Here is a 26556-nt window from a genome sequence, read left to right on the forward strand (position 1 = left end):
GGGTTTCATTGAGTTTTTGTCTTCTTCGTTCTCATCCTAGTCTCTTTGTGCGCATGAGACGCCTCTGCCACGGTCTACGGGCCTTAAGTTTACTTGCACCTTATAATTGTATACAGCCAAGAGAGAGCAGGCAGAATGTTTCCAGCCCGATTTGTGCACTGAAGTTGATTGCGCACCTCTGATTGTCGCTGGGCGAATCTAGTTGTGTTTCCTGGCTCCCCATCACCTCTGCCTCTTCGCCAAGCAATTGATCCACACTCTTTGCCTTGTTCAAACGAATCACCCATCATATTATAGGTTAAGGAAATTAAAACATAGTTCAGTTTAATCAAGTATATCTAAAAACGAGGATTCGGAATGAAATAAAACAAGGTTTCTAGAGATTACCATTAACGCTTGATTGAGGTTTCTCTATCATGCTTCTTCTCTTGTAAAACTACACGTGTTTTCAAGATCAGCAAATGTCTTTAGCAAGTTCTGCTATGTTGAACTTATATAATCCATTGCACATTCTGTAATTGGTTGTGTACATATCTGATCCATGGTATTATCAAACTCTCATCAAAAACAGCCTTGTTAATCTACCTTTGAATTTAACCTGGATCTTCTAAACAATGACACTGGGGCCAACTGAATTTGGTCCTGGGCTGAGTCTCGAAGGCCCAAAAAGTCTCTCACAGAACATTTTGTACCTTCTGCAGTTCAACAGTTTGGAATTTGCCTTGTAAACGTTTAGCTGGAGCTTTAACAGTTACTTGTTAAAGTTAGCAGCAAACACAAAACGAAAAAGGGTCCCAACAGCTTGCACCATTATATTTTTTTTGCTTTACAAAATGTGCCTCCTTGTATAGATTTCTAGAAACGCAAACTCGCAGATAATCTTATGCATCCTTTGTTTTGATCACCAGCCCTCACTGCGCGAACAAATTCTGGGTTTCCTTGATTTATCTCTTTACGACAGACAATACTGCTGATTTTTAAGCAAATACATTCAAACCCAACTGATTCATATATGTTGTGTATGCATCATTTCGATTTTGCAGGGAATTTGGTGTCGTAGCTAAGACAGTACGGCTATCCTAAGTACATCAAAGTGTGGAGCATCTACCATAGCTTTATGCAGCGGGTCTCATTACAAGTTCGCCAGTGTGTTAAAAATTCTGAGTTTGACCTTGAAATTTAGGATTTAACATCCAGCATCAGGCTGCAGGTAAATCTGCCCCTTATCTGAATCAAACATTAGAATGACTGCTCATTGTAATTCTGCAAAAATCCCCAAGAAACCTTATGGACTCCAAAAATGGGGATTTACACAGCCCTTTGATCATTCGTAATCCTGTGGTAAACCATGGGACCCAGTGGCAGTAACAGTAATTGAATTTGGTGGTAATTCTGCAGATTTACAGCTGAATTACCGCCAAAATCGGAATAAGGCTGAGTGTCTTGTATAAAGAGTTTGCATATAAATTAAGCGAGGGGTCAGGAAACAACCTTGTCTCAACCTTGTCTCACACCCCTTATAATGGAATTAGAGAGGTATACCCATATGTGAAAAAAGGCCCAGAATTGTTGGGGGCCCAAATCATCAAAAGCAACTGGCAGACCTACAAATACCATGTTTATATTTTCTTGACATACATACATGGATCTGGCAGCAAGAAAATACAAATTCACAACCTGAAGTTAAATTTTGAAGTTGGATCTAAAGCCGAATTGTGTGCGAGTTAAGATGCCATTGTCATCTTAACTCACTCAATCTTTCCGGAAATGCCATCCCAAAACATTTTACAAGCATTATCAAGGAGTATTATTGGTCTGTAGCTACTTGGGCTCAATGTATCACCCTTTGTATACATTGGGCATATGTACTTGTAATGACTAAGTTAGCAGTGGGTCCCACCTCTATTTTAAGGGATCTGAGGGTCAGAGGTCTAATCCCAGGCTCATACTCAGTTGAAGGGATGAAATTGCTGATTGATTCTCACTCACCTTAAATTGCACAAAAGGGAAATCAGAAAAAAACATTATATGTGCACTTGGCAACCACTCGAAAACGGGGCCCATATCTTATGAATTAAGTATTTCATGAGGCTCCAAAGAAGTGGCACAATGCCTCTTCTGACATGATGGTCTCCATTTGTCGTTCACACTGATAGCACAGGCCATTGGCTACCGTTTCCCAAAACGGTCACAAATTATTATCTGTAGCCACCAGCAATATTTTAACGCAGGCTAGTTATGTTAACTCTGCCTTGCAACATTTTAGTAAAGTTTTATATTGCTGCCCACTTTCACGGATGTTGGTATTAATACTGTCCGTGCTCGTCAGGGATTTCAAGAAAGCCTGCTTGTTATTCTTGCATTCAGTGTCTAACAGGTTAGGCTTCCATGCTGTATTCGAGAAGGCCTCACCTAGTCGTGTAACAAGAACATCATAATTAGTCCTAATCATATCTGAGGAAGTATTTTCTTCTAGGCAAGCTTCTATTAAAGTTAGCCTCTCTGTTATTAGACTTTCCATCTTGGATTTATCGGCCTCGTTATTCCAGTGCAAATCTTGTCAGCTCGCTATTATTTCTCCCTCCAAAATCCTGGGTCTCTTTCTTTTGATTGGAAAAGGGATCTGCTAGGATTAATTGAAGGCATGACTGATCACTATTCACCATTGAAACTACCTCAAACCCAAGTATTAAATCTCAATATAGCAACTCAACAATAAATTAAATTATTATCGACCATCTGTGCATTCCATTAAATGGCTGGGATACTGGAGGAATTTCTAACATTTGTTGACTTAAGAGCCTATCCCACATCATTTGATGAAGACCGAGGCAATAATTATCCAGACAGGTGTCTTCCCAAAAACACGATTTTTGAGCGAAATTCGTCCCCCCAAAAAATCGACAACAAAAATAACACTATTTTGTGCCTTGTTTTTTTCACGTTATTTCTAAGTAAATCCCTTTAAACACAGTTCGAAGCAAACCTTTCATGAAACTTCCAGGTTTCATGTAATAACACAATATCAAACATGTCAACTAGTTGTTGCAAATACTCATATATGGTTTTTGCTTTCAGGCAAGCAACATTCCAATATATTATGCTGAACTTATTTTTCTCACTAATTTTTAAAGATACACTTGGAGCCAAATTTCCATTAACAATGGGATCCTTGGAAATAGTGAATGCTCTTGCAGAAAGCATGTGGAAAAAGAAAGGGTTCCATGGTTCAGAGTCATGTGGCCCCATCAGTTCTTTTCCCCCATTTTAGAGTCTCATTGGACTAGTATTGGAAAATGTGATATTACTGCATGCAATATACCATCGGAGTTAAACCGCACCCAGTAATTTATTTGTGTGGAGGATATTTCTTCCACATAAAAGTAAGTGGTGTTGAAGAGTTTCATTTTAGTGGTATTAGGAAATACTGTGGTGCTAATTTTCTGTATATGAGTAATTCGACGGCAGAGAGTCGTTACATTTACACTGTAATGTGAATGTGTACACCACACTTTGCTCTTCACATTTGCACTCTGCGGTGCAAAATGAGTAAACTTTGCCATGGTGAGCACCACCTGCCATGCTCACTTGGCAAGCAGTGCTCACCAGTTAAATGAAACACTCCCCAACATGCTTGCACGTTGGGGACAGTTTGACTTCAACTGGGAACCCTGCTCATACTATGGCATGCAGAGTTTCATTTCAATTGTACACGCTGGTGCATAGAGCAAGCGGACCACATAGGGATCTCCAGCATTTGCGAAAGCATGAAAATCCATGGCAGTGCAAATGCCGGAGCATTTGTATGACGGAGAGGAAGGATGTGGCGTAAAGGCAAGTTGTGTTCCAATCCTCCTCTTCAAAACACAAATTCTTAAACATGAGCTGTACAGGGAATGGAAGGGCTTAAAGCCTTACTCATGGCCTTTATGCCTTCAATTCACGTTACGGCTCAATTGAAGATTAGCTCCTGTATGTTTTACCATTACCTTCAAACTTGTAAAATGGCTCTAAGTCTCCTCCACATCCATCATCCCACATTGCAGCTCCTGAGTAACCAACCTCCACCCTCCTATGCACAAAAATGGTATTGTTTGTGAATCGGCCCCAAAAAGTGTCTCAGTGCTGAACAGTAATCATGGGACAATTTGAAAGAAGTAATCTATCTTCTATATACATAAAAGTGAAAATGTGTGGGTTTGTGGCTTCACTAATATTCCCTAGACTATTCCACACCATTTCACCAACCTGTACCAGATTTTACATAGTTATCTATTAGGACCCTCCGGACATTACTAGCTACATGACATTTGGACACCCCACCCTTTCCCCCGGATTTCAGCAAAAGCCAAAATTTGTTTGTGGCCTGCCGACAAAGTTGTAAACCATGTTCACTGGGAAGGGAAATAAAACATGTATGAGAGGCGAATGGACCTGAGAAGAGAAAGGTGAAGGCAGGTAACATTCCAGAAGTTTCCAATTGTTTGCTGCATCAGGTGAAATTACTTTTCCAGAGGATCTTTGCGAGATGGTGCCTGCTGACGAAGCCGTAATCCATGTTCACCAGAAAGGGATACAAAACATGTTTCTAAACAAGCCTTACAATGAACATGTACTTTAGTAATATTGAACTTTCGGGCATAGTTGTTGGCACCATCGCCATCATATTGCTCAGGAATCTCCATGTTGTTCTCACGTATGAATAACCCGGGCAACGCCGGGTTAGTTATATCAGTTAGTATCCAATAAACGCAGGTTAAAACAGAGAAGGGCAGTGTGGAAGTGCTCTAAGTTTCCAAGAAGTAAAAAGAAAAAAGAAAAGTCAACATGCCAAGATCCATTGAAATGTGGACAAATGTTAAACTAATGTTGCACACACAGTGTAAACGTCCAAGTATGTATCGGGGGCCCAAATATACTGTATATTCTTCTGTCTGCCTATCCTCAGCTACCATCAAAAGGCTGCTACATCATTTTCCACAGAAAACAATTTTGAGAAAAACACAATATACTTAAGCTTACCACTAGATGGAGGAGTGAAGAAACCATTCATTCTTAAAAACGATTTAGGGTTGTTGATTAAGCTTGCTCCATCTATAGTAACGTGAGATACATTAGGGCGAGATGGCTGCAAAATGTAGGGGTTAATGGCATGCTGTTCATAGTGTCGTAAATCACCTAAAAAATAAAATGATAATATTAACGGAGATAGATGCACATTAAAACATTTACAATTTGTTCTCAACAACTTTCTTCTGTATATTTTCTGAACCCCTTAACAGGTGCTTTCGTATTGCTGAATAGATGTCCTTATATGGAAACAGTAAGTGTTTCAGATGTCTTTCTCATTCACTGTCACATGATCGTGCATGGAGGATCGTTATGTGTGCCAGAATTGTACATTTACTTCCACTCATTTGTTAGTAAGTATGTAGTGCTTTGACAAGAAACACAGCACCTATGGTGATATGTGTGGGCTCATCAGTGCCATTTGCATGAGGCTTCAAAAGAGAACATGCTACAACAGTTCCTAAATGACCTGCTGGTGTCCGGGGATGAGCTAGTCACAACATGTCACGGCAATGTATCCCTAAATATGTTATCTGGTATCTGATGAATAAGCCAGGCTGGTACTTGCGGTCATAAACGTTCATATGCAGAAACTCTCCAGGTTCAAATGCAGGCTGACTGCATCCTCTGCTTTGACCCATCTCTGCATCCAGGGTCAGACTGGGGCATACCATTGTCTGGGCCACCAATGAAATAGTGGCCAACAGTTGCAAATGTCAATTCATTCCTTTTGTGACAGACTAATTGAGTAGTACCCTTTGGTGCAGACATTGCCCTATAGGCCAGTCCGAGCCTGTCTGCATTACATCTAACCTCTCTCGCGAGAGAGCCACCACAAACAGCTTCTTAGGACTGCTCATGCTACCAACTCCAACTGCAGCAAAAAGGACTGAAGCACTTCCATATGGTCACGTCTGCAGCTTAATGAGAATTGTCCTCACTGCCTTCCAACTTTAATATGCTCCTCCTACTCGCGGAATCACTGCAGAACCAATTCAGCATCCATGCTTGTCACTGAACTTCAATTCGACACATTTAAAGAAAGTCAAGATGCCAATCTTGCATACCTGAATTGACAGCCTCATTCAAATGAACCAATCAAAGTCTTCCTTTATGCTATCCCCGATCTCCAAACTACCCCTGAAATCAGACTTTAAACTCTGAAGTAACCCATCCACTAGGAAACAAAGCAGTATTGCTTGATCTCTTTTACACACTGAACATACAACAGCAGATCAAAGATTATATCATCAAACATACATACTGCAAAAGCAGGATCCACTACTTGGTACTGACTGCAACTGCCTGATCTTTTGACTATACCTGATCCTTCTGATTTCCATCTGCTAGGGGGAATCTTCCAGATTTCTTAAAAATGTTATGAGCTCTACGAAATGGATTCTGCTATGAAGGTCAGATCTGCTGAACAGATTCACATCCAGACAGCCCTCTGTGTTTAAAAAAATGGTGGTGGTAGGTGTGTACCCTGGGGGGCCTGTCAGCCATTAGATGTATAATTTAAGTTACCAACATCCATATGCAAGACACTCGATGCAGGCTTGCTGCTGGGTATCAGTAATTGGCATACCGGAAGCAAATGCAGCAATGGGGCTACACTAAGTACCCAGCTGATTTGTTCACTAAAAGGTGTACATCCTGCAACACATGTGTTAGCAGTCTACACAGTGGGAGGCTACCTGAATATACCAGGACATTGGCCTCCATAAGATTTCTGGCTGGCATGTCTAGAACCAAAGTTATTCTAAATTGTTGCTCTTTTTGGAATAAAAACGGGAATCCCTACAAAGGTATACACACAGATTTCAATAGAATTGTACATCCCCAAGGCCTGGCAGCAGTTTTCTTTACATATAATAATAAAGCTGTATCAGGTGTGATATAGCTACAGTTATAAATGCCAAAAACCCATGTGATTCCATTATCCTGTCAAATTGGTTTCCAGTGACTCATAAAACGGTCACTTTTTGGTTAATCTTTGTATGGTGCTGTGTTCCACCTAAAAACAAACCATTGGTCCAGATGTAGAAGCCCCCCTTGGTACCTGCGGGGAAGGCTTGGCAGCTTAACAAAAGGATATGATGTATCACCTTTGGGGGCAAGAAGGGGACCAGTGCTTTACTGAAAGCAACTGAAGAAAATCAGACCAGGGAGAATAGGACTGGTGTCTCTTTGCTGTAAGGCAGACATGGAGAGGGATACTTTTAGATTAGTGCATGTGAGATGTTACAGCCATGGGAGGAGTTCTAGCATATTGAAATGGTTAAGCCCCACTCCTCCTTGTGCCACCTCCCAACTTTCTAAAGACAAAGGACTCTGCAAGTTGACATGAGAAGGCAAACACTCTAGTTACAACAGCAGAGTTTGGGCCTGTGCTGAAGTCCTAAAATGGACCAATCTGCTGTGGAAAATGACTATTTACGGGGTGAAATTCCACTCCCTTAGTTGACTCATCTTGTCTTAAACCAACTTGAATAGGATTTCACTGGAACGTTGTTGGGATAAAGTCTGCCCAAAGTCCCCAGCCACTGGGTTGATGATAAAGATGTACAAGGGGGGAGAAAGGCACTCTCCCAGCCACATCTAGGAAAAATTGGATGCCACCTGATGTTGGAATAGGCCTGGCTGCTGCTTTGGCGCCCAGCAATTCTTCTGGTAACCTTCCTGGTGGGGAAGGTAATAGATGGACCTATCGTTCCTCTGAGGCCAGCAGAAAGGTCTTCCAGGTCCCCAAGGAAGACATTCAGGTATTGAACAGTTGTTCTCCCCCCTCCAGGCCTTGTTTTAAAGGCCCTATTGACAATTAGGACCTCATTTTATACCTTAAAGGTATGTACTTAAACCTGAACATTGCTCCAACGACAATTGACAATTGCCTGCATACTCATGTTGTCATATTCAATGTGTCCCTTTCAACCAAATGTCTGCATGTACTGTGTATTTTATTACAAAGCTGGTTGTTACTGTTTTTTATTAGTTTGTCTTTTTAGTTTCATGAAAGTACTGTATTTTTATAGAACATTGATTGGACAATTCTTTTAGTCTGGATAAAACAGGATAAAAATACACACACCAACCTGAGATCACATGATTCTCCTGATTGTTGTTTTCGATGCCTCCTTGCTGTCTCACACTCCTCTTGAAGCGTATAGTCTGCCCTCACCCATGCTACCTTGAAGCAGTGAGAGGTGAAATAGGTGTACCATTCTAGTTGTGCCTGTTTCACCTTTATGATTGAGATCACTGCTGGTTTATTAGTTCTAGCAGCTGAGTAGGAGTTTAAAAACCACTACCAATTGCTCTACATTCACCAAACACCTTGAATACACTGTGATAAATCCAAACTCACTTGGAAACAATATTGCTTATTGAAGGACCTCCATCTTGACTGACTGAAGCACAACTTCATAACTCTAGATTTCACCTGGGGCAGAAGAATTACATCTACAAATACAGTGCCCTTATAACATCCAGGATGCTGACCAGAGTGGGGCCTGCCTGAGTGCGACCCCTGGGAAGAAATCATGGTCGGCCCTAGGGGGAGAGCTGACGCGGGAAACTGAAACTAGCGAGGACCCTTTACACCCCTCTATAGAGGAGCAGTCTTCAAAGGCCCAATCATTATCGATCTTTGGTGCTAAATCAAAGGATAAAGGTGCTCTAAGGTTGAACATAGAAAAGAAGAAATCCAAAAACCAAATAATGCTGAAGAAAGGGAAATCTAGTGAGTCGGGGAGTTTCCTGAGACACTTTAGAACGGATGCAAGGGAACCTCCGAAGCAGAGACCTATAATGATTGACCAACCAAAAATTGATCAGCTGGATAGTACAGGTGGAATCAACTTGACTGCAGATATTAGCAAGGAACTGGAAATGGAGGAGCAAGTGGAGCTGAATGGTTCATCACTAGCAGGCATTTCACAACAAGACCTGATGGACTTATCCATCTATAACGATGAGGAGGATGTCAAAAATAGTAGAGCTGATGGCCTCGATGGAAGCAGTGAGCCTCATGTTTTAAATCTGCGACCTCAAGGAAACCAATCATTCACAGGAATTTGAAACAAGCCCCCATTTTATTCCTTTGGAAGAAAGGAGTGCTAGTGCTGTGGAAAAACTGAAAAATTATAACTGTAACCAAAACAAACTAAATAGAAAGGAAACCTGGACAAGTAAGATTCAAATGGAATGAGACGGTAGATATTTGGAGAACCAGCTCTAATACTAAAACTAATGGACATGGACCAAAGCTTAATCACCAAGCTGTGAAATCCTCAAATGCAAAGAATCAATATCAACCCAAAATAGGAAAAGAAAAAGCGGTCAGGGGCAATGTATTGCCCATGCAACGCATCCTGAGGATAGAAGATGGTTGTGTTCTAAATCGGAACAATATTCTTAGACTGTTCCACCATGTACCCAATCTGATATCGCACTCGTCATGGTATATAACAGTCGTCTAATTCCATGCCGAAGAAAAATTGAATTGTGTTAGTATACACATTCCATCAAATATTTTGTGCAAACAAATCCTGGAGGCCCAAGATTTAAGCTCTCTAGGTTTTGAAATAAAGGGACAGGAAAAGGCACTCAATACAACTTCTAGAGTAGAGGACCATGGAACGAGAAGAAATTCAGAATGGACCAATGGTAAAGGAAAAATGCCTTCTATAAGACAGGACAGACAACTCTCAGATATGGGGAAATATGTAATTGAGGATAAATATAGCAATTAAACCTATATTCACGATGTTTAACCCCAGAAAATAAGTTTTAATACATCTAATGGGGTTAGAAGTACTTCTTGTGATACCAGAAGAAAGGAAGCCACTAACAAGGTGAGTGACTACTCATGGGACTGGTTTGCCGGAAGTCTGGGCCAAAGGAATGAGAGGTAGCTCCCTGTAGCTAAGCCCAGAGGAGTCATTTGAATATTGTCATGGAAATCAAGAGGATTTAAGCATCTTTTCCAGAATGTTACCCTGGATTGGGGAAAAATTGACATCTTCTGTGAGAGATGTGGCTGCAGGAGAAACCACTCGATGATTTCTACGTATATCTCAACCCAGCTGTGAAAGGAATTAAAGGCCACCCAAAATCTGTTTTATTAACCATTATAAGAAACAGGATGGACAAGAAGGTGGTAGAAAATCAAAATCCAAGACCGTATATCCAACATATAAAGATTGCTCTAGGGAACAGAACAGCCTCAATCAGCAAGTGGTCACTGTTAAAAACATCTATTGGAATCCAGCAGATCTAGGAACTCTAAATCTGGTCTACCAAGTAACCAAAATAATAGATCAAGAAAAAACTACTTTCCCCCAATCTAAGAGCAATGATATGCGGCGACATGAATATCGACTGTTTGAAATATGAGTTCACTGACAATATTCCGCAACAAGATCTCTGTAAATCCAAGAAAGGGAGGACTTTTTCTTGGATGAAGGCAATGGAAGAAAGACAGATCCACATGCTAAATGGGAAGACTTCTGGAGATACTCCAGGGGCTGCTACGTGGAGAAGGGGACACCAATTTGCTACCTTGAACATCTTAAATGAAATCACCTGGTTGGAAGTGGTGAAGGTGGATATGAGTGATCATGATATTGAGCTGGATCAAAACCCTAAAGGAAAGTCAGGGGGTAAACTTAGGAATGATCGAAGTTGAACCACACCGAAATAGGCTGCGTATTAGAACAAAAGATATAAAAACAGTAACTTTGTTGGATCCATTAAGGCTCAGCCATGAGGAGTAGATTATGCTTGGCTCCTTAGTAGTTATATCGAGAAGAGCGCATCAACAAAGAATCCATATTTCAACTGGAAACACAGCTTTGATCCTCAAGTAATGATACAAAGAAGTGAATAGGAACTTACAAAGGTAATAAAAGCAGAAACCATTGGAAAGTGGAAACAACGATATCGGAACTGGCTATTATCCCATAAATCTACCCTCATCCAGAATAATGGGTAACAGATGTTATACGCAGTGCTTGGCAAAAATTCAAGAAACTTCTGTGAAATAGTAAACACACTGGGTTCGCCACAAGAAGCTCTGCTATCTGACTACATTTCGGCTGAAATTGTGGTCCAGCACTATGGACATCTATTTAGTGCCCCAGGTGCAGTGAAACCAACAACTGAAGAAACAGGTCAGTCTTGATGGAACTTGCAAGTCGAAAGAGAGGACATATTCACACTGATAAAATAGGCGAGTAGTTTGCGAGAATCTGGACCAAACTAACTGTATGCTACAGGCAAATCCGGATCTTTGGTCAGAGTTCTGTTATATCCTTTTAAATGCATTTTGAATGCTGTGAAAATCCCGCCCACCTGGAAACACGCAATTGTGGTCCCAATATTTAAGAAAGGAGAGTGCCTGGACCCATTCAACTATCGTCCAATTGCCTTGCTGGACGTGATAGGGAAACTTTTTGCCTCAATGCTGCTGAAAAGATTGAACAACTGGGCATTAAAGACAGGAAACTTCCATAAGAAACAGATGGGTTTTGTCAAAGGAGTTGGATGTAATGTGAATCTGCTCCTACTTAACATACTGAAAATCTGCACATTAAAAACTAGAAGGCTATTATATTTAGATTTCATAGACCTAAAGCAGGCTTTCGACAGTGTGGATCGGAACCGCCTTTGGCAAAAACTGAGAACTTGGAAATGCCTGGAGGATCTTCTGCTGCCGATAATAGCCTTACATGAAGATACAGGGATCCAAATAAGACTAAATAATGCAGAGGTCTTATTCTAAATGATTACGACAATTAACGTTGGGCTGGATGGTCTATGCAGATCTAGTGATTGTAGACCAAACCCCAATAAGCCTTAAAAGAAGTTGGAAAATCTACAGAAGTTCACAGATCAAAATGGCCTAGAAACAAATATCGAGATATCAGGAATTGTAGTGCTGCAGAACCTGGGAGGAAAGAAAAGGAAAAAATGTGGCTGGAGTTTGAGAAGAGAGTCCATGAGAATCGTGACTGTTACAAAATACCTAGGAATGTTTATAAATGCAAATATTGATGATTAACCACGGGCACTGGAATTAAGAAGGAAGACAAAGAATCTGAGGGCACAGGCTCAAACGATCCATAGGAGATACGGAAAGTTTTCATTGCTCCCTATTATTCGATTTTATCAGCAGAAGGTGAGACCGGTGCTGACCTATGGGTTTTAAAGTGCCCTCACTATTTCCTGGGAAATTTGTGAAACCCTTGAAGCTCTCAATTGGAAAAAGATCTTGGGTTAACCAAACTCGCTACCCATGGCATCACCTGGCCCAATATGAAATATTCAAGAAAAAACCTGGGTTTTCGCTAGATGAGGTTCTGAGTGCCTGGTATGCAAATTGTAAACAAATACTGAATGAGATTGATTCCAGTGAACGGCAGTTGCAGAGAAACCCAGGCAAGACGAAACAATGGTGCACAGACTGGAACCAAACAGAAAGAAGAATAGCAGCTTCCAAATTGGGAAGCATGGTGAAAAACAATAAAAGGTGTCTGAAATGAATTCCAAAATATCTGACAAAATCCAGAATCCAATATACTGAAACGTATTCCTTAGGTTTAGATTGAACATCCTGCACCATAAGGAAGTCCTCTTCTCTAGAAGACAAAGGAATCACTGATCCGATTTGCAGATATTACAAGAAAAAGGAAAGTCTGCAACATCTTTGATTGGGATGTACAATTTTAAGGCCACAAAGATCAAGTCATTTGGGAAGAATAATTGAAAATTCACCATTTTTGGACAGATGAATGGTGGGAACGATTCTATGCGTGAAATGACGTCAAGTTAATCTTTGCATTGTGATAATTTTTTTAATGATATTTTGCCACATTAACGGCTCTATTCAGATGTTCAAGGGGGACTGATAGATAACTCTTTAAAGAGAAGGTGGATGTTCAAATCAGCGCGGATTTGGACCTATGGTATGGAGGGTACAACTCTACTCCGCTCTCCCCGTATTAACTGGCTGTAGGAACGCTCTTTTTATTCTGAGTATACTTTTTTTTTTTAACTTTTTTTTCTTTTCCTGTTTTTCATTTTTTGGCTTTCCTTTCCATAAAGTGTGCAAATTATGTAAACATTTGTAATACACCATATATAATAACACATTTTTACAAAAAGCCCAGACAACCATACCAAATATTAACCATCAGTCACAGCCGTTCATAATATGTAATTACCAATTCAAGTTCAGAACAAAGTGAACAATGGGACTACTACCATCCTACGGATGCTTGACACCCTCCACATAATGTAAAATGTAAATTCCTGACTATTAGTCATACAAAATCAAACAGCAGTTTGAAGCACAGTTGGCCTAAATGAAGAACAAACAAAAGAGGCCTGTCAACTACTTACAACCCATATAAATCATTGACTGAAGGGTTCAAGGAGGGGCCTATGAGGGCTGTTCACAGGACTCATTATGCCAACATGAGGTTTCACGTTCACAATTCAAACAAGGAAACTTAGCACTTTGAAATATATTTAAAATGCCAAAACATGGTTTTGACTGTATCTATTAATTGCCTAAGTATGTTTTAAAATGCCCCCTGTTCTGACATTGTGAGGGTCTCCTGGTCAATTAGAGACCGAACACAATATTGTTATAATTATTAATAATTGGTCAGTTATATAAATAGTAACTAAGCAACAAATATTCACCCAATGTCATGCCAAAAGTTCTTGACATTGTGAAGATTATGGGGGTCTAGAAATCCATATTACATTGATGTCTCATGATGCTACGATGAGCTATGAGATAAAGTATCTTTATGAGAACAAGATTGTGCAGAACATACCCCTGTCATACGCAGACATATTTTGGCCTATTGAAAAAAAGGGGTGTATTCTGTAGGATTGTCATCCTGTTAAGCTAACTAATGGAATGCTTCCAACAATCAAAAAGTCCTTTGTTGGATGATGCACTGTGGGAAAATTAGGCATTATATAATTGAAAGACACAGGGAATTGAAGAAGAGTTCTCACATTGTAAAGGCTGCAGAAAATGACAGGGTCCCCTGTCCCAAATGGATGAGTCCTGAGCTTGTACACTGCCTGGAGGTGATTGGGTAGGATTTTTCAAATCATAGCTAAATAACTGAACCCTGCATTTTTCACAGGTGGAGTCTGACACTTAATTTGTGAAAGGTTGTACAACTTCCACAACTGATTGATAATGTGTGACCCATGAAAGCCTATGTATTTAAAAGAATGTATGGTGATAAAGGGTGGTTAGCGGGACCATTTGCATTTTCATAGAAAAGATGCAATGTCATATGAAGAGTACTATTTGCCCAATGATACTGTACTCAAGAGAGACGCATCCAATAGAACTAGGGAGGATAGTTGTTGTCCTTTCATAAACCATAATCTTGGGTGGATACATTGCGGAGATCAAATAATATTCTTTGTGTTCTAAATTGATGATACAGCTTTCCTAAACACAAGACTGTAGATTGTGATGCCACTCATCTTTGCTTGTATTTCCTTTATATGCATATAACATGTACCCACACAGCCCATATATACATGGGGGAATTCATTGCTAAGCAAACAGGGTTCTTTAGATGAGTATGCACATGCTTTCTGGTACCAATACTTGTTATTGTTAGTGGAGAAATTAAAATATGCTTTAAAATGTGTTTATTATAAATGGAATGTTGGCTTTATGTATAGGCCGTGTGAAGTATTTAAACACACTGGCCAATACATGGCAATGTAATTATGGATTTAGATTGTATTGTTTAGGAATTGGACTGTCCTATCAAAATTAAATATACGAAATATATACAGATCTGACTGATGGAGTGACTGCATGTGTGCGCTGGATCTCAGTGAGATTTTCACAGGCAGGCCAATTCTTATTTTTGTAACTCAGCTACCAATGTTCATATATTTAACAGTTGTGGCTTCTCTAGCATAATGTTTGGGGACCACCTTTGGGATATCTTTTATTTTAAAAAGTTTGAGTTTCAACTCAAAATACAGCCCGTTTCTTGTCCCATAATTGCGGGTGTGGGATTGTATACCATGGGATGTTAAACCTGTGGATGCACCTTACCAATGTCTATCATGGAATCCACATAAGATCTTTCAAGATACAGAGGAAGGCCCTACATGGAGCCCCTGAGAGTACTCCTCATTGATCAGAACTTTAAGATCCATCAATACAAAGGTGACACTTAATCTGCATGAGGATTGCAAAAATCAATGACTAGGACCAACTCAAATTCTGCATGGACCTTTACCAAAGCTACATTGTAAACTGCCTACATGAAGTTTAACCACAAAGAAGGAATTCATCTTTCCTATCAACAGCATAAAACAAACTCCAATCTAAACCTGGTCACAGAACCTAAAAGAATTAACCCCCCACTAAGTGCGGGAGCGGGGAAGTGGATTTTTGAGATAGAGAAGATGACTGCTGGCCATAGGTTGGTAGTGGGTGACGTAAAGGGACTGTTAGTATCAATATTACGAGACACAGCTGATGACGTATGGAAGAGGGCGGGATTCCCAGGGTTGACGACACAGAACATAGCACACAACGGGTCGCCATTTGCAAACTGCAGGGCGGCAGTATGGCAAGCATTAAGGACACAATACCTAGACAAGTCAGACATCAGGGGGGATTACATCATGCAAAATGAGGGAAGATGAAGATCTTGTGCAGTACATTCAGGAGATTCAAGAGCTTTGGCACCTCGAAAATCGAGAGCCTTGGGACAAAACAGTAGCAATATTTTACCACATGTTAGTGCAGAGACTACAAGAGCCAGTTCAGAAGAGTTTGAGGAAATGGGTAGGGATAGCAGCGAAAGGATGGCAAAAGATACAGCTCACGATAGTGCATCATTGAAGGTTAAGCAAAAAGCGGAAGACAGGAAGGCAGATGAGGTGAAACTAGTACAGAGAAAGCTATCAAAGTATGCAATGCAAGGGGTGGTCATAACCAGCCCCACCCCACAGGCACATCAGCAGTCACAGCATCAACAGCCACAACAGTTCACACTGCCCATGAGAGGAGGGTCCCTGGGGTGGGGCAGCCCACAACAGAGGTTCTGAGAAAGGGGAGGCCTACAAAGGGGGCGTGGCTTTGGGCCACAGATACATCACAACCAAGGGGGGTTTCCAGGAGGATTTTGGGGATATGGGCAAGAGGCGCAACAAAACACAGTGGACATTTCGGGGTTTTTTCCAGGGCAAGCGATGGAGCCACCACAGTGTTGGACCTGTGGGTAGCTAGAGTACATCTCAAGGGTATGTCGGTTCAGAGGGATGCAAAAGAGTTGGGGAGGGCAAGGTCAGCAACCATATCAAGGAGACCAGGACGATTATTATGCACAGGATCAGCAACCACAAGGGCATATACAGGGTACATATGAACAGATGCCACCAGCACAAGCACCACCAACAAAGGTGCAGGTACCACAGATGTCAGCACTGATACCACAGTATCTACAAGCACCACAGATTAGAGGGGGCACACAACAACTAACACAGATACAGAATGATGACGCACCAGCACACATGGACACAGTAGCGACAGTAACCATCCGACGACTGGGGGGAGCTACCATGGGAGGGAACAACCCCTTTACAGGAAATGGGTTGTCCCTGTACCCTCAATAGGACAGCCCACAGACTAACTTGATGTGTCCCATCCTGTCGATCACAGCCAACCCTTCGGAGGAACCTAGCATAGGGGTGGTGATAGGTGACAAAACATTTTCCTTTCTTGTTGACACAGGGGCGACTAGGTTATGCATTAGGGAAGGAACATTTACATTCTCAGGTGACGCTATGAACACTCAAGGATTCTCTTCGGCTCGGGAAGTTGTTCCTTTTACTGATAATATCTCACTATCTATAGGAGATCACAATCTATCACTACATTTACTCTACTCTAAACAGACGCCTGTAAACATACTGGGATGAGCAGGCTAAACATGACCACCTCATTCACAGACAAGGGCATAGTGCACTCAGCACCAGGCATGCACATGTCAAATGTAAAACAGATTGTCCAAGCATATTGTGGACGCACGGTACAGTTGAGCGTGCCAGTGGATTGTATGGGAGGAGTGGTCCAAGAGACCCCCCTCCCCTGCATCCTCTCCCCCCGGTGAAGTCCATGGCTCGCCAGGGGTCCCCCCTGCCACCAGGGCCCAGGTGGTGGGTGGGCCACTGGCTGAAGACATTGACCAAACCTGCTGAATTTAGCTAGGCCCTGGAAACCATTTTGTGAAATAAAGATGGTTTGAGCCCTGTGCACCACAGCGCGGCCCCCACCCTTGGAGAGTTTCAACTATCCCTGTGGCCGCAGCTCTCTGGCAGATCCGCTGAGAGCCCGTTCCCACGAACAGACGGACATGAGCTAGTGTAGATACCAACACTGTAACATTTCACCTTCCGCAGTGTATCGCTGTTTCCAGTATGACCCGGCCAGCAGGCCTGGGTGGAAAAGAACTGTAAAATGGTCCCCTGACAAAAGCAGAGTCCCCAAATACTAATGAGCAAACCACCTGTGATGAAACTTTTCTCTCCACGACCTCTCCGACTAAAAACCTGTAACCTCCATAAAAATGGCAGAATGTGTGCTTATATGACATTAGGGATGAAGCACCCACATCCCTGTAGCTATGCGCAAACAGTAAAAGTGTTCCTGGGGTTTTTCATGTTTTATGTTTTACAAAGAAGCCTGCACCCCAAGGTCCCACGCCATAACTGAACTAATGCTGCTAGAGTGCAAGGGAAGACAAATGCAACCCTATTGGGAACTCACGTAAGGGGCGCATGAAAATGCACCATATGTATGTCCAAGCTCACCATGTGTCACTGCCGTCAGTCTTATTGGCGGGTTGTTCCTGTTGTGCTCCACCAACCTTACCACTACCTCACTTACCGCACATGTATAGACATGTAACAAAATGTTGTGGTTGTTAAATACTTAGCGTATAATTAATGCGTTCGAATTGGCCATTTGAAAGGCACTAACAATGTCAAAAACGTGAGCTTTGAAAAGACTCAATGAGTATTGTATATTATGTGAATGTTTATGTCTCTTCCACCTAAATCTGCAACACACGAGGAAAATACCTTTGTGAGCACATGCAAGGCCATTCTCCTTCCCCCCAGTGAAGCCTGCCACACGAAAAAGCAGAGGCCTGTGCTGCTCTGCTCCACCTCCCCCAATTCGGCTGGAGCCGCTTCAAACATTCACATTCCCCCGCAGCGCCCAAGGCCACGGCCTGCCACCTGAATTATTTACAACCCAGCAGTAAACCCCGGCCTAAAAACACAGATCCAAAGGCGCCCTCTCTTAGGCTCCACGACCCACCGGCTCACCTTAGGTTAATGGCCCCTGTAAAATTAGGACACCCAATATTATGGCAACACTACAGGAACACATCCACAATGACTTCTTACAAGACATGATGACGCGGACCGCCTGTCCCATGCCCTGAGACCCAACCTCGCGACCTATGATACCCAGTCAACAGGACGATGGTAACCATGTATTGATGTATCGCCAAAAGACCCCACTCTAGGTGCATTCCTCCTGTGTTGCATTAACCTGTAGAATAACCTATTGGAAGATTTACCAGGGAAGATAATATTGCAATGTTGAATGACTGCGGTGTGCGTGGCCCTAGGGCAGAAAACCAGGAAGGACATTCATCACTGACCAGCCCAACCCACGAGGGTAACCAGTGACGTCCTCCAGCCACGGCAAACCACATCGCAGCAACATCTATAGTTAGTCGTCGCCACCCAATCCCCACTAACTTGTGCCCCCTATAGCATGTAGGTTCTTATGACGCATTCTGTAAATATATATGCCTGTCTTTGCTATTGTCAGACAGAGCGCTCTCGGAGTTTGCAGAGTTCTTTGCATGCCCTATTCTGATTGATAAACTCCCATTTAAGCTCACCCGCACTTTGTCCTGGCCTTATTCCCATCCTGGGAGAGTCCATTATTGTCTCTCATTGTGGGGAAGATCGTGCTATCTGGGGGACGCTCGCCTTCAGTGGTGACCCCGAAAGCGTGATTATTACTTTTCTACTAACATATATATATCCCTACCGTCCCCTTTGGCACAAAAATCTCCGGTCGAAAAGGGATACGCACGGTGCGCCGGCTCCAGAAGGCTGCCCGCCAACGGCGACCGGTACGCTCAGAAGTGTGCACTCAACAGAGAGAGGGTACGGGATCCCGGTTGAAAAATCCCCTTTTAGTACCGCTCGGCGGAGCCGGGGCTGACCGTTGAGCGTATGGCAACACTGCCTGGACGGACCCAGTTTTGGAGACTCTCGGTTCAAGACGGGCACGTGAGTATTGAGTGCGAGCGACCGTAAAGGGAGAAGGGGAGGAAATATAGGACAGGGAGCGAGGCTGGTTGAAAGGGGACACTTTGGGTCTACTAAGGACCACTCTAAACTTTCTTTGCTTTTTCTTTGCATATGGCCATTAGGATTAAGAGGTGAAAAGAGATAAAGAGACGGGAACCTAGCTCCGCGAGGGGGTAGAAGGCGGCGCCGCATAGTGCTATCTTGACTAGTACTGGGAATATATGAAGAAGTGGAAAATGAGATAAAGGTGTCTGGTAAAGGAAGACACGGAGAATACATTATTGACTGCTATTTTTTCTATTCTTCTCTCTGGGTCTACGGGAAAATAAACAGGGTTAGTACGAACAAAGATATAATATAAGTAGAAAGACAAGTTTATATCAAAACTAGGAGACAGATATCAGAGTAAGACGGAAAGGGACAGCTGGCAAGGGAGGAAAGGGAGAACAAACTGGGCTATGAATAGAGTGTTGCCTATGGGTGTGTAAGCATCGTATGTGTCAGAACATATTTGTTATAATGAGTGTGTAAAGGTGGTCAGAAGTGCATAATTATGGTGTGGTTATGGTAAGTGTGACCAGAAGAAATATCACAAAGAAGAGTGTAATGTGGTAAAGTGAGTGTTTATTTCTTTGATTTGTTGGGTAAAATTGCTGAAGTTATTGATGGTTTGCTCTTGAATATGCCCCCTAAAGTGTATAGAATAGAGGCTGTGCGCAGCCATTCTCATACTGTACAGGTGGCGGAAAAACACACAGGTCCCCGCGCTCAGTAAGACACAAATATGTAGACTCATATGGTGATACATCTATATTAAGATATATATATAGACATACATCAGTATCGAGCAACCACGAAGTATGGGGGCAGAAACACCCTTTTCACATATTTGTAAGAGTCTATCTGGGTACGCTGAACGTATTAAGAAATATCATGATCAGTGGATCACAGAGCTGAAGGGAGAAGGGTTACCTCAGATATGGCCCGAAGGGGGATCGTTTGACAAAAGTGTCCTAGATATGGTAGCTACATGCATTCGTTTGAAATACAAGGGGAAGCAGCTACATAATAGGAGAGAAATATTAGACCTATGGAGGTTGTTTGAAGAAATACCCCCGCTTAAGAAAAGGGAATTAGGTACTGATCTGCCATCTACCACGGACAATCTATTACTGATACCAAAAGATGACAAGGTGTTGTCAGAAGGGGAGCCACCGGTAGAGATAAGGGGAGCCACCGGTAGGTTATACCCAATACTAAATAAGCCAGTCCCCGCAGAAGGATACAGTGACCCCACAACAACCACTACCACTCAAGGGCCAACAGCACCCCCACCATATGAGAGTCATGGAGAGCGAGACCAGGTAAGTACACCAATAGTGAACATAGAGAAATTAACAGGAGACCTGGAGTCCAGGCTCTCTATAGCAAAAGATGAGCTCTCGAGAATAAAAAGCATATGTGAACAGACTGCAATCAATACTGCTAGGTCAGAGCCCACATCAAGAGTGCAGAGTGAGAATAAAACAATTGAAGAAGGGTGGAAAAAAGGAGAGATATTGTTTAGGATACAAGAAGAACCGGCCCGAATAATTGAACTAGAGGGAAGAGAGGGGTGCACTGATGATGAGATAAGGACTACAGGAGGTAGAGAGGAGCTACTGTGTGATATAGGAGAAGATTTAGAGGAAAGTGAAAGGCTAAGCATGGCAATGGGAGGGGGAAGCGAGGGGTTGGATGGCGCATGTTCAGTGAGAACCATGGACGAAGAGTGGACAGGACTACTAAGGAATAGGTTGGGGAAAATGGCACCATTAGGAAAAAACAGAACAAAGGTGAGTGCAGCTACAACGAGAAAGGGGAGGTTACAACTCCCACTAATACACAGGGGGGGAGGGAGGCCGAATTACATACCCTGAGCTCAGATGGATAAGGCCAATTTGTTAAAGTTATTGCCCCTGTTTTGAGGAGGGGCAAGCAAGTGGATATATGCATTCGAGAAACACACAGCCGGGGTACCTCTAGCAATAGGCGATGTGAAGAGTCTGCTAGTATCAGCAGTTGGGGATCAAGCTGACAGAGTATGGGTAAAGGCTGGCTTCCCGGGAGTAACTTTAGACTGTGATCGCCATGATGGCGCCTCTTTCAACACAGTACGTGCCAGGGTATGGGACGCCTTACGAGAGACGTTTCCAGATACCCCAGATTTGCAGTCAGTAATGCAATGTACAATGAATGACGGGGAAGATGCTATGGATTACATTTTTCGGGTCCAAGAGATGTGGAGAGCAGAAACGGGCACGTCCTGGTATCAATCAACATCATTATTCTACTTCATAATAAAGAGGGGGCTCCCAAAAGAGGTGCAAAAAGCACTTGACAAAATAGCAGGTATTGAAGCCAAAGGATGGCCCGAAATACAGAGCATAATAGTTCACCACTGTAAACAAATAAAAGGGAGGGAAAAGGAGATAGCACAGAAAAGATTGGCAGACGAGGCAAAATAAGTACAAACAAAGCTGGTGAAGGTTGCTGCAGCAGTAGCCGCGCTCCCACACAGCAGGGAGGGAGACGAGGAGCAGGAGGGGCTGGTAGCAATACAAGGGAGGATGGCAACGAGTTGGGCAGGAGCAGGGCAACGGCAGTGGAACGAACAGGAGCAGAGTGGAAGTCCGCAGTGGCAAGAGTGGGCCATTCGAGGGGGACGTGGTGGGTACAGGGGTCGAAGAGGGGGTGGACAAGGGTACGGGGGAATGGGATGAAACGGATGGCAAGGTCCCAGAGGTGCGCAGGGAAGTTGTTGGAACTGCGGGAGGTGGGGGCACTTTTCCAGAGAGTGCAGGAGCAGAACAAACAATGGATTTCCAGAGGTAGAACACTATGGCCACCCTCACCCGGGGAGCCCATATGGTCTCCCAATGGGACAACAACAAAGGGAACCAGAGCAGGGGTAACCAGAGCAAAGGCAGGGACATCACTACAGAACACAGAATCACCCACAGAACAACGACACTATGCATTACACCCCAGGCAACCCTTTCGCAACGACAGCAAATTGAGCCCCAGCACCAGCCCCCTATAGTGGTGTATCAGTAGTTTCAGGGAGTGTGTTCAACCAGGGGGGGGGGGGGGGGGGCAATGAGACACCCAGCATAGGACAGCCCACAGAGAACACTTGCGTGTCCTGTTCTATCTACAACCTACGATGCAGCAGAGGAACCATTGGTAGGGGCGCAGATAGGAGACAAGCAGTTCATATTCATGGTGGATTCGGGAGCGGAGAAATCATGTATTAGGGAGGGCCGGTTTCCGTTATCTAACCGGAAGTTAGAGACGCAGGGGTTCTCTGGGGCTGTAATTGAAGTTCCTTACACAGAAGCTTTGGATGTGACAGTGGGGGGAAAAAACGGTAAAAACACCCTTACTATATTATGAACAATCACCAATAAACCTGCTCGGAAGGGACCTTTTAGCAAGCTTAACATGACAATATCATTTACAGAAAGAGGACTAGTGTGTTCGACACCAGGAATATGCCCATTACGCGTAATGCTGGTAGTACAGGCTTGAACAACTGCACCAGAAATACGTGGCCTGCCAGTGGACAAAAGAATGTTCATTGAAGGTTTAAAAACACTGGCCCAAGTAGTTCCTGAGCTAAAAAAGTTAGAGTGGAGAATACCCACAGAGTCTGTCTTCCGCCCAATAGTGCGCCCAGACATAGCACCAGGGTCAGTAGTATCCTTAGACTTGCATGCTGTACGGGTATCAGCAAAAAGGATTGCAGTAATTGGGATGGACCGAGATGGGTGTGAATGGCGCACTGTACTGTGCATCAATGCCAATATCGCCCTACGGGACTTATCTGATGAGGATCTCTTTTGTGATTCAGAAAATGATGGCAAAATAATAATGGAAATAGCAATGCCCTGTGACATTTTGATTCAGACTAAACAAGTTCCTGTCCAGTTGATGGCAGTGGTGGGAACGCCACCGTCGTTTTTTGACGACGACATGCGACTGGTGCCAAACAATTTGTGGACAACAGGCCCCCATGATGTAGGGTTGTTGCATGGAGTAACACCAGTGGTAATAAAGCTCAAACAAGGGACAATTCTGCCCCGAGTGAAGCAATATCCATTGTCCCGTGAAGCTGAGGAAGGGATAAAAGAGACAATAAATGCACTGTTAGCACAGGGGATAATAGTGCCTTCAAACTCCCCATGTAACACGTGTATCTACCCGATCAAAAAAGCAAAGGGAGGGGCATGGAGGATGATCCAGGATTTACGACCCCTAAATGACGTCATACAGAAAGAGTTCCCTTTGATCCCGAACCCTGCTTCAATATTATGCAGCATCCCAAAAACAGCATCACATTTCACAGTTGTCGATTTGAAAAACGCATTCGTCTCCATCCCCTTGGCAGAAGAAAGCAGATACCTGACAGCATTCACATTAGGGGGAAAGAGATACGAACATTGCAGATTACCACAGGGACACTGCGAAAGCCCAAGCATATTCAACCACATACTACACGAAGACCTGGGTAATTTATCAGTTGAAAGCACAATCATTCAGTACGTAGACGATTTACTCGTCTGCGCGCAGAATGAAGAAACGTGCAGAAAAGACTCAGTAACACTCCTGACGCTGCTGGCGAATAAAGGGTACAAAGTGGACAAGGAAAAGCTACAATACTGTCAGAAAGAGGTACTGTACCTGGGGCAGCTGATATCAAAGGACGGAAAAAGAATCATCCCTGACAAGTGGAAGCAATAAGGTCAGTGAGAGAACCCACAACAGTGAAGGATATGCAGACATTCTTGGGAATGTGTAACTATTGTAGAGCATGGATATTAGATTATGCAGCCTACACCAGACCATTACTGCAAGCACTCAAGGAGGCCCAACAAGAGAACAGGAAAATAGAATGGTCATAAGAGATGAGCGACTCATTTAAGTCACTAAAAGAGTTGATTTTGAGTGCTCCAGTACTCGCCAATCCTGATTATGAACGCAAATTTTACCTGTTCTCACACTGTAAGGGAACCCTTATGACAGCTGTACTGACACAAAAGACTTCCCTAGGACACAAACCATTGGCTTACTATAGTGGCACATTGGATGCGGTGATGCAAGGACATTTCGCGTGCGAGCAATCTCTCGCCGCCGCCGCGTTCGCCATTGAGAAAAGTGCCACAATAGTAATGGGGTGCTCTGTCACGTTGTTTGTGGAACACTCATTATTTGCGATACTTGAGAGATCAAAAAGTACACTGACCACACAGCGAGCAACTGCCTATGAAATAATATTGTCCAGCGCCAATATCCATGTGGTACGGTGCAGGACAGTAAACCCGGCAACATTCATTACAGAACCATACACACTAGAGGACATGCAAGAACACAATTGTGCAACTTACACAGGGGAAACAGCGGAGGACACAGTGGTGTGCGAGAATGCCCTGAGCGAGGGAGAGGTGTACTTTGTGGATGGGTCAGCATCGATTGACATGGACACAGGAGAGAAAAATGTGGGATTGGCAGCGGTGAGGTTAGAAGAAGGTTAGTATGAGATACTAGTACAGTATCGCCTTCCATCACATTTCTCAGCACAAGCAGCTGAACTTATTGCCCTAATAGAAGCATTACATGCAGCTAAAGGTTGTGCAGTAACAATATATACAGATTCAGCTTACATGACGACAACAGTACATGGAGGTCTAGCAAGATGGGGGCGGAGAGGGTTTCAAAGAGCAGATGGGACCCCAGTGCAACATGCAGAACTACTGAAGGAGTTGATTGAGGCCCTAAAAGATCCAACAGTGGTAGCAATAGTGAAGTGCCAAGCACATCCGTCCAACACAGATGTTGTATCTTTGGGGAACGCAGCAGCGGACGCTGCTGCCAAGGAAGCCTCGTACTTTGAAAAAAATGAAGCAGGTGAGTACATATTACAACACAAGACAAGCGAAGAGCTCCCAGAAGGATACAATGCCATGCCCATATCACAAATACTAGAGCTGCAGGAAGGGGCAAGTGGTGATGAAAAGATGGTGTGGGAAAAACAAGGATGCAGCCAATCGGCAACAGACTTACTATGGCGACAAAATAACTCAGGGAAAGTAGTAATGCCGGTCAAACTATTAGAGATAGCATTTCAGCAATGACACTTTCCAGCACACAACACCAAACAACACATTGCAGCAGAGATACAAGAAGACTGGTTCGTGCCCTGTCTCCAGGAGCACATATCCAGATTGACAATGGAGTGCACAACGTGCCAGATATATAACTCTGGAATGACGCTACGTACACTCAGGGGAACAATTCCAAAACCGATAGGGCCCTTCAGAGAACTGCACATTGACTACGCGGATATGGGGGAAAGGTGTAATGGGGCACGCTACATGATAGTGGTTGTATGCCCATTTTCGAGGTGGGTGGAAGCAGGCCCATGTTCACGACCTGATGCTAAAAGCGCTGCAAAGTTCCTAGTAAGGGAAGCGTTCCCGCGTTGGGGAATTTGTGACGTAATTCGCTCAGACAGCGGCACTCACTTTGTGAACGAGCTCTTCAAAGAAGTGACCACATTATTCGGAATAAAACATAAATTGTGCTCAATTTATCATCCTCAAAGTAATGGCGTTGTAGAAAAGATGAACGGACTGTTAAAAGGGAGACTGTCAAAATTGTGTTTTTCATTAAAGAAAAACTGGATCTACTGTTTGCCCCTTGGGTTGTTTGAGCTGAGGAATCAGCCGAGCAAGGACCACCATTTGTCCCCGCACGAAATCGTGACAGGGAGACGGATGCACACTGCACATTCCCCACTACGCCAACAAACCGACGCACACAGAAGCGCCACGATAATGGGAGATGAGTTCCCAGAATATCTGAAGAAGCTAACTAGGGCAGCGCGCGCAATCTCAAAGCAGCTCTCTCCACCATTCACAAGGGAAGAAGGAAACACAACAGGATCACATGTAGAACATGAAGTACAGGGACAATTAATGCCAGGAGAGTTAATTTATGTCAGGAGCTTTGTGCGCCCATGGAATGCCCCACGGTTCGACGGACCGT

The 26556-nt window shown here is 43.3% G+C and overlaps 1 protein-coding gene across 1 annotated transcript in view; it reads right to left on the reverse strand.

Annotated features, from left to right (window-relative positions):
• The window catches only part of CEP126 (centrosomal protein 126), a 543909-nt gene that overhangs the window by 181648 nt on the left and 335705 nt on the right, over positions 1 to 26556 (reverse strand). Inside the window, exon 7 of the mRNA XM_069639092.1 lies at positions 5023 to 5178. Coding sequence (XP_069495193.1) covers positions 5023 to 5178 — 156 coding nt within the window. The remainder of the gene's footprint in view (positions 1 to 5022; positions 5179 to 26556) is intronic.

This window comes from Ambystoma mexicanum, chromosome 7q (assembly GCF_040938575.1).
Source record: "Ambystoma mexicanum isolate Mex_15411 chromosome 7q, UKY_AmexF1_1, whole genome shotgun sequence".
NCBI lineage: Eukaryota > Metazoa > Chordata > Amphibia > Caudata > Ambystomatidae > Ambystoma > Ambystoma mexicanum.